The sequence below is a fragment of the Papaver somniferum genome, chromosome 6, assembly GCF_003573695.1.
Source record: "Papaver somniferum cultivar HN1 chromosome 6, ASM357369v1, whole genome shotgun sequence".
NCBI classification, from domain to species: Eukaryota; Viridiplantae; Streptophyta; class Magnoliopsida; order Ranunculales; family Papaveraceae; genus Papaver; species Papaver somniferum.
The window spans coordinates 59,918,378-59,930,940 of NC_039363.1; the positions used below are offsets into that span (position 1 = coordinate 59,918,378).

The 12,563-nt window shown below is 35.1% G+C and overlaps 2 protein-coding genes across 2 annotated transcripts; one reads left to right on the forward strand and one right to left on the reverse strand.

Moving 5' to 3' along the window:
• Nucleotides 1-530: 530 nt before the first annotated feature.
• Nucleotides 531-3,669, forward strand: LOC113287702 (monothiol glutaredoxin-S17-like). The gene is made up of 3 exons (XM_026536522.1): nt 531-752; nt 1,349-1,423; nt 2,206-3,669. Exons 1-3 carry the CDS (start codon nt 582-584, stop codon nt 3,424-3,426), a joined length of 1,467 nt encoding a protein of 488 aa, XP_026392307.1. The 5' UTR covers nt 531-581; the 3' UTR covers nt 3,427-3,669.
• A 150-nt stretch (nt 3,670-3,819) lies between these two features.
• Nucleotides 3,820-4,697, reverse strand: LOC113287703 (heat stress transcription factor B-2a-like). The gene is made up of 2 exons (XM_026536523.1): nt 4,254-4,697; nt 3,820-4,167 (listed from the first exon to the last, which is right to left on the reverse strand). Exons 1-2 carry the CDS (start codon nt 4,572-4,574, stop codon nt 3,856-3,858), a joined length of 633 nt encoding a protein of 210 aa, XP_026392308.1. The 5' UTR covers nt 4,575-4,697; the 3' UTR covers nt 3,820-3,855.
• Nucleotides 4,698-12,563: the final 7,866 nt, after the last annotated feature.

Sequence of the window (12,563 nt, forward strand, 5' to 3'; positions counted from 1 at the left end):
TGAACATTTTTCTTATGATTTTGTGATTGATTTAATTTTGTGATGAAATCGCGATGAACAATTTTTTATTTGATGTTAATTTATTTTAATTTTCTTTGTACAATCTTTTGTTGTTTATTTTGTTTGTGAATTTAATTGTTAGGACTAAATGTATTAGATTTTTTAAATATTTTTGGCAATGTATAGATTTTATTATATTTAGTTATTTTAGGTAATTCGTTTGTTTGTTGTGATTGGTCGAAAATATATTATGAACTAAAAATATTATAAAATTACTAAAAAAAGATATTATGATCGGGCCAGAATCAACCGGAAGCTCCGGTTAACCACAACGCTTGAAAAAACCGTGTTTGTACATAGAGAATTTTATTTTGAAGTAGAATACTCTTCCGGTGAATATAAACTAATCAAACAAATCAACGGTCTCGATTTTTCTAATATGTAAGATGGCGAAGTTCTTCGATGCACCCGAAACTTATCTTTTTCGTTAAAAGCTAGACTCGGTTATGATAAATTAGGTCTCACATTCCATCTTCTCTCGTTCTTTTTTTCTTTTTATCAGGCAGGACGAATAGAGAGAGATGGGTGGGTCTGTGAAAGACGTTCAGTCAAAAGAAGAGCTAAGTACAGTAGTTAGTCATGGGAAACCTGTTATCCTTCACTTCTGGGCATCATGGTGTGAAGCTTCAAAACAGATGGATCTAGTCTTTTCTCACCTTTCTACTGATTTCCCTCATGCCCATTTCTTTAGGGTTTGTATTTCATCTATGTCTCTCTTAATTTTGTTAGTTTATATGTTCGTTGAATTGATAGAAATCATAGATTGCTTCTTAATTATTATTAGAGACTAAGTTCTCCCCCTAAAACCCTCATAGTTTTCAGGGTTTAATTTATTTTATTTATGGTGGTAGAACAGTATAAAAATGAATAGACTGAATTTGGTACCCGCCTTTTCTTAGTTATATACCCCCTTTGATATTTTATTGGAACCTGATTCCTGCTTTCGTCTTTTTTGTTTTCTTTCTTCATAGAAGAACAATATGAGTTGTAATTTCTCAAAAAAAAAAAATGCATGACACTGTGAGTTTTAAGTTCCTTTATGTTTTTGGTAGACACTTTAATTTCATATTTAAGAAACACTTTTCTGGGGTCTTTGTATTTTTGAATGGTATGAGTTATGTGATCTTCAACCCATAATGCTCTTCAAAGCTATTCGTCTGACAATCAAAAGAAAGGGTGTCTTTGGCACCAAAAAAGTGTCTTTGTACCTTTCTAGTTGTTAATAACTAATTTTGCAATATGGTCGTTTTTTTGGAGCTTTGTTGTGGTATTGACATTAATTTTGCAGGTTGAAGCTGAAGAACAACCGGAGATATCTGAGGCCTATGTAGTTTCTGCAGTGCCTTTCTTCGTATTCTTTAAGGTTAGACTGGATTAAAATCTTATTTTCCTATCTTTTATAATTCTTATGATTTGTAATCCACTGAAGCTTGTTATGATTTGGACAAAATCGAAAAGGGTAGTTATTCCGTGTATTGTTTAGTTGGTTCTTTTTCAAGGCAATTGCCATTTTCTACTTCAGGTATAGTGTTCATTTATTCTTGTTCTTTTGCAACTTTCTTAGCTGGGTTATCTAATCTTAGTGGTAAACGAAAATCTTTTTCTTGGCCATTCAAATTCGCCATAACACTCTGCCCGTTAGCTGTATACTTTCTTAAATACAAAGAAGTTAGTTGGTGGGAGATAGCTCGTTGATGAGTTTATTCAGATTACTGTACATGTTAATTGAATGGTTATATGTTATATAGAAGTCAAGCTGAAGTTTGCATTGAGATGGTAGTTGATAATCAGAACTTGAAGTTTTCATGCTTGAATATCATTTTAACTAGACACCTGAATAAGAGGAAGTATTTATAGTTCTATGTGTGTGGTATCACTTGCTAGACATCATCGTCGACCTAACTCTGTCAATAGGTGTCTGTATCTTACAGGAGCTAATCGTAAAATCATGACCTTAAAATTTGTGCAACAGTGACTTGGATGTAGTCCTTGTAACTTTCATACCTTATATGGCTGAACATAAACTTAATGAAAAGGAAAATGCATGACCTTAAAAGTTGCTCACTGAATGTACACTGTATTTATTTATGATCCAAGATTGGTCACTCTTGTTTTCTGGTATAACTCATGTACTTTCTTTATCAGGATGGTCAGAAAGTTGATGCCATGGAAGGTGCGAACCCTTCTAGCTTGGCCAACAAAGTTGCCAAGGTTGCCGGATCTGTCAACCCTGATAATTCTGCCGTTCCTGCGAGTTTAGGAATGGCTGCTGGGGCCAACATGTTAGAAACTGTCAAAGAATTTGCCAAACAAAATGGGGCTTCACAAAAGGAAACCATCTCTACATCTGGCAGCCATGTTCCAGTCGAAAAGAGGTTCAAACAACTTGTAGATTCACACCCTATCATGCTTTTCATGAAAGGAAACCCTGAAGAACCCAAATGTGGCTTCAGCCAGAAAGTTGTTAACATCCTGAAGGAGGAAGGTGTCAACTTTGGGAGCTTTGATATCCTTACAGATAACGATGTTAGGGAAGGTCTGAAAAAGTTGTATAATTGGCCAACATTCCCTCAATTATTTTGCAAAGGAGAGTTTTTAGGTGGTTGCGACATTGCTGTTTCTATGCATGAGAGTGGCGAATTAAAGGAAGTCTTCAGAGATCATGGAGTTCTTAGTACCGAGACCAAGGGGGGTGAACCAGTTGCCTCTTCAGTTTCTGATTCCTCTACCGGATTGAGTGTTACTCTTAATTCGCGAATTAAAAACCTTATTGATTCAAGCTCGGTAATGCTATTTATGAAAGGAAAACCGGAAGAACCAAAGTGTGGTTTCAGTCGCAAAGTTGTTGAGATTCTTCAGCAGGAGAAAGTGAAATTTCATAACTTTGACATCCTTGACGATGATGAAGTACGCCAAGGGCTAAAAGTTTACTCAAACTGGTCCAGCTATCCTCAACTATATATTGAAGGGGAATTGATTGGAGGATCTGATATTGTGCTGGAGATGCAAAAAAGTGGGGAACTCAAGAAAATTTTGACCGAGAAAGATATCATCCCAAAAGAGACATTAGAGGATAGACTCAAGAACATCATCTCATCTTCTGATACTATGCTATTCATGAAAGGTACCCCAGATGAGCCTCGTTGCGGATTCAGTTCCAAAGTCGTGAATGCCCTAAAGGAAGATGGAGTGAACTTTGGGTCCTTCGATATCCTAACCAACGAGGAAGTGAGACAAGGACTGAAGACCTACTCAAACTGGCCCACTTTCCCGCAGCTTTATTACAAAGGTGAGTTGATAGGAGGTTGCGATATTGTGCTGGAGCTCCATGGGAGTGGCGAACTTAAGTCCACTCTCTCTGATTAAGCCATCTAACGTTACTACAATATCTTACATATTAAGAAGCACATTTGATATTTCACCTGGTCCAAAGTTAGCATCATAAATGGTGTGCTTATCAGTGACATTAAACATGTTTAGTCAGTTTGCTTATTATACTTTGCATTGTCGATGTTAAACGTGTTAAAAGGCTTGCTTTCGTATAATAATTTACATCTTTAATGAATCATACCATAAGAGTTTTTCTAATGCATGTACACAATGTTTTTATTTTCTTGTTGCCAATACTACTTTTCTTTGAATAAAATTGGCAGTACTTTGCCAATTTGTTCTTACTGATTTATCCCTTGCTTTTCATTTTAATTTCCTTAGCTGGGCAAGGAAATGCTGAAGAATCACTCTGTTTTCCGCTTAGTATAAACTTGTTTGGTTTCTCAGTCCTAGGTTTGACATACTTCAACTTTGTTGATGCTGCCATACCGTGTACTGAGAAAGGCAGTCTAAGAGCTTCGTCTCCAAGGTTTTAAACTGAGCTATCTGAATTTGCAACTCCAGATTATTTCTCCTTAGGATCTCGTTATCCTTCATTAGTAAATTGCTGTTCTCACCAAGTCCGTTGAAGGGCTGTCTCTCTGATGCCTTGAGAAAAGCTGGATAGGCGCTTGGTTCCGACTTCTTCCTTGTTATCTCAGCAAGTAAATGTCTCCCTCCCTTGAAGAACTTCTCATGCTGGAACTCCCATCTGTTCGCTGCAATTTTCTTGAATCCCTGTTAGCATATTGAGGCAATTTGGTACTGTCATCATCATTTAAACCCTAAGCAACACAGAACCTGCTAGTAATTTTACTACTTACATAAATATTTAGCTGCCGAATGAAGCTAGAGAAGTTTTTGTGCTTGAAATACTTGGGCAACAGAACTTCGGAAAACTCCTGAGGAGACCACACAACAAAGCCAGTTCCTGTCGAATTCCATGACACAATCTTGTGTTGATCATCGTCACTGTCTCCTCCTCCTAAATGTTCTTCGAGAAGCTCATATGTTTTGGACAAAAATGGAGTGGGACTCCTCGTCCTTGAAGATTGGCTTGAAGTTCTGTTTAAAACTCGTCCTGATGGTGATACATCTGTACCCATTTTCATAGAACCTATTCCTTCCACCTGATTCTCATTCATTTATATAGGTTTTCAAGAGAGTTTATTGCCGCCTATTGAGAAAGTAAGAGTGTCTTCCATGTAGTGTTAGGACATGCATTTTTTGATTCAAAAACTGCAACAGAATTTAAAATGCTTGTGTTTTTTCGAGAGGAAGCCGAAAAAACTGACTGATCAAAGAAAAGTCACAAGCTTTTAACGTAACCCATGATGAATATTGAACATTATTTGTGTGGAATTTTCTCGTTCGACGACTTTAGTTGGTAATAAAGTTGCCTGACTTAAAATCAAAATTCCTTTAACTAGTTTACACTCTAGGAGTAATTTAAAGGTAGTCGTTTTAAACAGATCATAGGTTTAGACAATTCAAAAAAAAACGTAGATCCTAAGAAGGAAAATGATGAATCCTTCTTGAAGAAGGATGGTTCCAGCTGAACACAACAAAAGAACTTTTGTGTGAATGAACCGGTTTAGAGGTTGTCTAGACCCAAGATCAGTTAGAATTTCTTTTGATTTAATATACATCACGTACAAAAGGCTGCTCAAGTGGATAAACTATTGGTGCAATTCAAAACTCATTAAGCATCTTTAAACATTCTAATTCAAACAAATTCCGAATCCAAGAAATAGTTATTGACTTGTTTATATGGAAGCCCTTACCCTGCTAATAGAAATATAGCATAGGATTTTATTTCCGAAATTTCAGAACAAGTAGACAAAGACTCAATTCCTTGGTTATTAATAGGAGATATGAACATGATTTTTAATCAGGAAGAAAAACTAGGAGGACTCCCATATAAAAAATCAGATAGTGAGTATTATCAGAAAATTCTGAATAATGCAGGACTAATTGGCCTAGGATTTACAAGTTATGGGTATACTTGGAACAACCATAGAGAAGGTGCAGTCAATAGTCAGGAAAGATTAGATAGAGTTGTGGCAAATGCTGAGTGGAATTGTCAATTCCAAAATGCTGAGCTATCTCATTTAGTTGTTGTAGGATCAGACCATAGCCCTATTTCTTTAAAACTAGATTCCAATTTCACCAAACTAGTATATACTTTCAAGTACTATGATACTTGACAAAAGGAAACTTCTTGTATTCAAACCATTAGAGACACTTGGAGTCATGTTATTAGGGATAACCAACCAATACTTTGATACTTATTATTCAGGGGCTTCAATCTAATCTTGATCATTGGAAGAAAAATGTTTTTGGTAAACCCTTAAAGGAAATAAAAAAGAAATACTATTTCAGATAGATAAACTCAATAGCTCTAGTCATGTTTAGAAGAAAGAGGAAAAAATCAAAGAAAAACTATTTATCTTAGAAAAGCTTTATGATACTCAGGAGGTTATAGCAAAGCAACAATCTAGAGACAATCAGGTACAACTAGGAGAGAAAAACACTAAGTATTTTCATACTAAAACACTCAAGAGAAGAAAATGGAATAACATTGAATGCATCAAAATGAAAAATGAGGAGATTACCTTTAATAGGAAAGAAATACAAAACACTTTAAACGATTATTACCTAGACCTTTTTTCTGAAAATCCCAATCCTCTTGCTCACGCCCTGATCTATTCAAAAGTATTGAACCTAACATCTCTAAAGAGGAAAATGCAACTCTTAATGCTATTCCTACTTCTGAGGAATTTTTTTCTGTTTTGAAAAAACTTAAACCTAATAAGTCTCCAGGACCAGATGGATTCCCTGTTAATTTCTTTAATATGAATTGGGATACAGTAGGTGAACAAGTAATTGCCTCTATTCAGCATTTCTTTAGAATTGGAGAGATACACCCTGAATTTAATAAAACATTTCTCTTTCTCATTCCAAAAAAAAGACACCCTAAAGACCCTAGTCAATTCAGACCTATATGACTTTGCAACACTATTTATAAAATTATAGCCAAAATCCTAGCCAATAGAATTAAACCTCATTTAAACTCCATCATCTCTATCTTTCAAGCTGCCTCTCTATCTAATAGACAAATTTCTGATAATATAGTTATCTCACAAGAGCTTATTCATTCCTTTAAGAAAAACAAAATCAAACATGCTGGAATGGGAATTAAAATAGATATGTCAAAGGCTTTTGATAGGGTGAATTGAGACTTTCTAATCACTTCTATGAAAGCTTTTCGTTTTAACCAATCTTTTTGCAACTTAATCTTCCAATGTATCTCCACTACCTCTATAGCAGTGTTGCTTAATAGAAGTCCTGGAAGTTACTTCAAACCTTCCAGAGGCCTTAGACAATGAGACCCCTTATCTCCTTATATATTCATAATTTGTATGAAGATCTTCTCTAGACTCCTTTTAACTAGTGAAGAGAACAATGATATTCATGGCATTAAACTAACACCTAAAAACAGTCCTATATCCCACTTGTTTTTTGCAGATGATTGTTTACTTTTTATTAGTGCCGATCTAAAGGAATGTCAAAATATCCTTCAGATCATAAACACATTCAGTAGGGCTTCTAGTCAACTAATAAATTTTGATAAATCAGGGATTTTCTTTAGCAAAAAGGTGCAACCTAAACATCAAAGGATGATCAGTAAGATGCTAAATATTAAACAGATAGACTTGAAAGACTCTTATCCAGGTACACCCTTATTCATAGATAAAGCAAAAATAATTTTTTTTGAAGGAATAATTGAGAAAATGGAACAAAAGGTTCAGGGTTGGGTAGGCAAAGTTCTAGCTCAATCTAGTAAGATGGTACTCAATAAAGCAACCTTAACAAGTATTGCCAGTTACCAGATGGAGTGCTTCATACTACCAAAAAAGATTACAAGTAAAATTGATGCCCTTCAAAGAGATTTTTGGTGGGGGAAGGAAAAAAACTACAAAGGGTACTATCCTAAAGCTTACTCTTGTCTTTCTAAACCAATCTGCAAAAGAGGCCTAGGTTTTAGAAATGTCCATAAATTTGATTTAGCTCTTATTACCAAACTAGCTTGGAGACTTATGACTGAACCTAATGCACTCTGGGTGTCTCAATTGAAACCCAGATACTTTAGAAAAACTTCAGCTTTCAGAGCTAAAACTTCTTCTACAAGTTTTTGGATATGGAAATGCATACACAAAGAAATTAAGCTAGTAGAGCAGAATAGCATATGGGAAATAGAAGATGGAAACAATGTTAATATTTTGAAAGATAATTGGATACCTCACTTGACAGAAAATCTGAGGCAATTCAAAAATGTGAACAACTCTTCACTAACTAAAGTAAAAGATCTTTTAGATCCTAGAACTAAAAAGTGGAATGAATCTTTGATTTGTGACTCTTTTCCTTTACACATAGCTCAAAAAATCTGTAACATTAGAATTGCCATAGGAAATAATATGGGACATAAAGTAGACTCTCTTAGATGGCTTCTAACCAAATCAGGAATATTTTATGTTAAATCTATGTACAATAAACTGAATGAAAAAACTTTAAATAACTATAACTTAGGTCAACCAGACTCTTTTTGGAAGCAGTTATGGGCGATAGGAATATCTCAAAGAATCAAGATCTTTACTTGGAAATGTTTGCAAAATGCTGTCTCTACTAATCTTAAATTTTCAAGATTTAAGAAAGACATATCTCCTAACTGTGCTTTTGGATGTAATGAACCTGAATCCATAGAACACCTATTCTTACATTGTTACTATGCTAAAGTTGTTTCGGCTACAAAGCCTTTTCATGTAGATTTGAATTTCAACTATTATACTTCCTTTTTAGATATTTGTAAAGAATGGATGGGTAAATATAATCCAATAATACGTATAGAAATTATAATGACGAAGATTTGGTTCATTTGGAAAGAAAGGTGCAATAGAACTTTTGGTCAACAACAACAAACCCATAACCAACTAGCTTTAGAAATCCAAAGACACTGAACTTTCTGGTATAAGGATAAGTACATAGTCCATAATAAGCACTTAGTTTCAGAGAATAATTCCAATGGTAAATGGCAATACCCAGAGGCTTGTCAAAATAAACTAAATCTGGATGTTGCTTGGATTTCAATGTGTGACCCGACTGGGTTTTCTTTAATTTTTAGAAATGATGCAGGTGAATTGTTACAAGGTAGAGCAGGACCACTTACAACCTCATCCCCATAAGAAGCGGAAGCATTAGGTCTACTCCAAGCATCTCAGTGGTCTAAAGAAGAAAATCTATCAAATTTAAGTGTAGAGGGGGGACTGTAAGAATCTTTTTGACTATTTGAATAGGAAACCATCTCAAATAGCTTGGTAGAATCAATCCATCATGGATGAAGTGAAAAGGGAGTTTTCTTTTTGCAAAAATTTTCTAGGTTTTCTTTATGTACCAAGAACAACAAATCATGTAGCTGATATATTGGCTAAGGAAGCTAAATCCTTCAGAAACATGCTTAATTGGAGACTTGTTGCTCCATTGTATTAATCATGCTTTAGAAGTAGATAAATCAAATGTCAGGGACGACGCTAGTCTTGCATTAGATGGCTCTATGCACTTTGATGTAAGGGTTACTAACTCCCCAAGTTAGTTTTTTTAATGTATTTTAACTTGCAAAATAAAAAAAAAAACATGCATGCAAAGTTTAGTAGAAAAACATAGTCTCTATATGACTATGCCTCAGGATATGAAGCGGAAAAGGAAGTATCCCAATAACAGTAAAACGACTCTCGTGCTTCAGAAAAAAAAAAAAAAAAAAAAAAAGAGAGAGAAAAGATAAATAAAAAAAAAAAAAACTGCCCTTCCCTCGGTGGAGTGGTTGGAAGAGTTCACTACTTTCCCTTACAACAGGGTGACGACTTACGGATCCTAGCTAATTCTCATACTTTGCATTCCAAGATATGTATTAATGAAAGTCGCTGCACTGGAAGTTGTTGCGTCTTAGAAAATAAGACTTAACCCTTCCGGTTAGCGCACAAATAAACGAGAGGGTTAAGACTTATTTTCTAACGCTCCTCGCCGCATGGAATAAGCCTTAGCCCTTCCGGTTAGCGCACAAATAAACGAGAGGGTTAAGGCTTATTTCTAACGCTCCTCGCGGCATGGATGAGCAAGAATATTAACGCTCCCCATGACATAGATGACTAAGATGAGGTTTGTATCTAAAGAAGGGGCTGCACAAAAAAAACCATTTCAAAACTGTAAAACCACACCAAAGTAGACTAATTAATTCCAAATCCGTCAGAACTATTTTTTTTTTTTTTTGGTTTGTGATGAATTTGATATTGTGAAAACCATCTTCATTTGATTCTGGTGGATTCTCAAACCGAACCAAAAACCAACAGTTTAAACCAGTCAGTATAGGCTTTAGATTCTTTCATCTAGAGTTGTTAAATCTTGGCATAACCTAATTAAGCCCTTAAAAGAATCCAAGGTTTATACATGTTTGCGGACTTATTATCGTTATGACAGGTTTATTATTGTCAATTATAGATAACCAACTACTTTTTTTAAAATACTGAATCGCAGGATACTTGAAATTGATAAAAAAAAGTTTAAATTACTTTTAATTGTTGTCTGCTTTTGCACCAAACCGTTTTTAAAATAGTTTGGCGGTTGGTACCTTTTAGATTCCCATAAACTATTTTCAAATTTTCGGGGAATGGTAAGTTCAAAATTGTACCATGTGCAGCGCTGGCCATAATAGATACGGTTTAGCAATTCATAAAAGAAGTCCTAAGCGAGAGAGCTAACGTGAAAGGCCACAAAGCACATCCAAAAAATTGAGAACATCTGAATAGATAATGAAGTTAACAACTAATCCGAGACATAGTTATAAGTAGACTAGAAATCAAGACTATAGTTTTGATCAACTAAACTTGACAAACAAGCTTGAGATAGCAACGCTTGCGAGTTCGACCGAGCAGTGCTCTAACAAGAACAACGTCACTTGTGTGATTGAATATAAATACAAGATCGAGGCGATACGACAACAAAGTTTTCACTTGATAATAGGTTCGTTAATAACCAAAATTCTATAGGATCAATATCAAGTGTTAAGGAATTAACGTACGTGTGTAATTTATTTAATTATAATAACAATTATAATGCGGAAAACAAAGTAAATGACACAACAAGATTTTGTTAAAGAGGAAACCGCAAATGCAGAAAAACCCCGGAACCTAGTCCAGTTTTGAATACTCACAGAATTAAGCCGTAATACAAAATCTAATATCAAATTCGTATAGTTGAGACCAAGCAGACTACCCCTAGCTACTTAGTTTCGTTAGTATCCCTGCGCCTTCGACTTCTAGAGTCACGCACATGAATAGCAAGTCCTTTGGATCGTATTCCAAACAACAAAGGAAGAATTTGTTTGGTAACCACTTTAATCAATCTTGCTAGAAGATATTAATGAGTCGTTGACAAAGGCTCTTCTGTTTAGTATAATAAACTCCTTTGTCTGGTTAGATCAATCTAAATTTTGATTACCGAAATAATCAAATTCTAGATTCGCAATCAAGCAATATAGATCTCAAAGAGAAACTATAAAGCGATGCCGGTCTCACGCAACTAATTAATCAATTTTATCAAAGATAAACTAATTCTAGTTGGATCCCAGCCGATCAAGGTTTGTGGACTAAATCCACGAGATACGAAAACTAATAAGAATTCTTCTTCGTCTTCAAATCTTCCATTTCCTTCAAATGCATGCACAACAACACTTGAATCCTCTTATGATCATCACGCATAGAACAGAGTCTGTTACAATGGGTTATCACAAGATCTCTTTAGATCCAAAGATGGTTCTAAAGATCTAGTCGTTACTTTGATCTAGTTTGAGTGAGCCTTATATCAGAAGAGAAGGTTCTCAAGTGAAAATGCGGGGGTCTAACAACCACACCAAACAATTCGTTTGGCAATCTGAGAGGACTTACTCCAATATACTTTCTAGAGAATCAACTAGACAGTCAGACTTAATCTAGAGAAAATTATATCAAAGAGTTTTATATCTCTAACTCTTAATTCAATCCGCAATCAGCAAATAGAAATCTGCAGGCCCGATTGAATATAAGAGGAGTAAACTTGAACGGTACCAAAGACCAGTGTTCAAGGATCAATCAATCTCAATCAAAAACCAAAGGTTGGATTTCTAATTGATTGATACAATACACAACCTGTGATATTTCAATTATATAATAAAATATAATGCGGAAAAGAAATAACACAGACACCATAATTTTTGTTAACGAGGAAACCGCAAATGCAGAAAAACCTCGAGACCTAGTCCAGATTGAACATCACACTGTATTAAGCCGCTACAAACACTAGCCTAATACCAATGAACTTCGGATTGGACTGTAGTTGAACCCTAATCAATATCACACTGATTCAAGGTACAGTTGCGCTCCTTATGTCTCTAATCCCAGCAGGATACTATGCATTTGATTCCCTTAGCTGATCTCACCCACAACTAAGAGTTGCTACGACCCAAAGTCGAAGACTTGATAAACAAATCTGTCTCACACAGAAAAGTCAATAGGATTGAATAAATCTGTTTCCCACAGAGATACCCAAGAGTTTTTTTTCCTTCTTTTGATAAATCAAGGTGAGCAGGAACCAATTGATAAACAAGACTTATGTTCCTGAAGAACAACTCAGTATTATCAATCACCTCCCAATAATCTAAATCGCATGATGGTGAAACTAGATATTGTGAAATCACAAACGATGAGAGAAAGATGTTTGTGATCACGTTTTATCTTGCCTATCGGAGAAATTAATGTCGAGCAAATCTTAGAGAAGATAGTACTCAAACGATAGAATCAAGCAAGATCAGAACACGCAACTACGAGAGAAATAGTTGGGTCTGGCTTCATAATCCCCATGAAGTCTTTCAAGTCGTTAACCTACAAGGTTTAGGAAAACCTAAGGTTAAAGGAGAATCGACTTTATCTTATGCAACTGGTAACACACAGAAGTGTGGGGATTAGGTTTTCCATTTGCTAGATTTCTCCTTTATATAGTTTTCAAATCAAGGTATGCAATTTAAGTTACCTTGTTATTCACCGTTA

Coding starts and splice junctions, on each gene's coding strand:
- LOC113287703 (XM_026536523.1), bottom strand. CDS start 4,574: ATGAATGAGAATCAGGTGGAAGGAATAGGTTCTATGAAAATGGGTACA. Junction 4,168..4,253: donor TTCGGCAGCTAAATATTTAT/GTAAGTAGTAAA, acceptor ATATGCTAACAG/GGATTCAAGAAAATTGCAGC.
- LOC113287702 (XM_026536522.1), top strand. CDS start 582: ATGGGTGGGTCTGTGAAAGACGTTCAGTCAAAAGAAGAGCTAAGTACA. Junction 753..1,348: donor CTCATGCCCATTTCTTTAGG/GTTTGTATTTCA, acceptor TTAATTTTGCAG/GTTGAAGCTGAAGAACAACC. Junction 1,424..2,205: donor CTTTCTTCGTATTCTTTAAG/GTTAGACTGGAT, acceptor TTTCTTTATCAG/GATGGTCAGAAAGTTGATGC.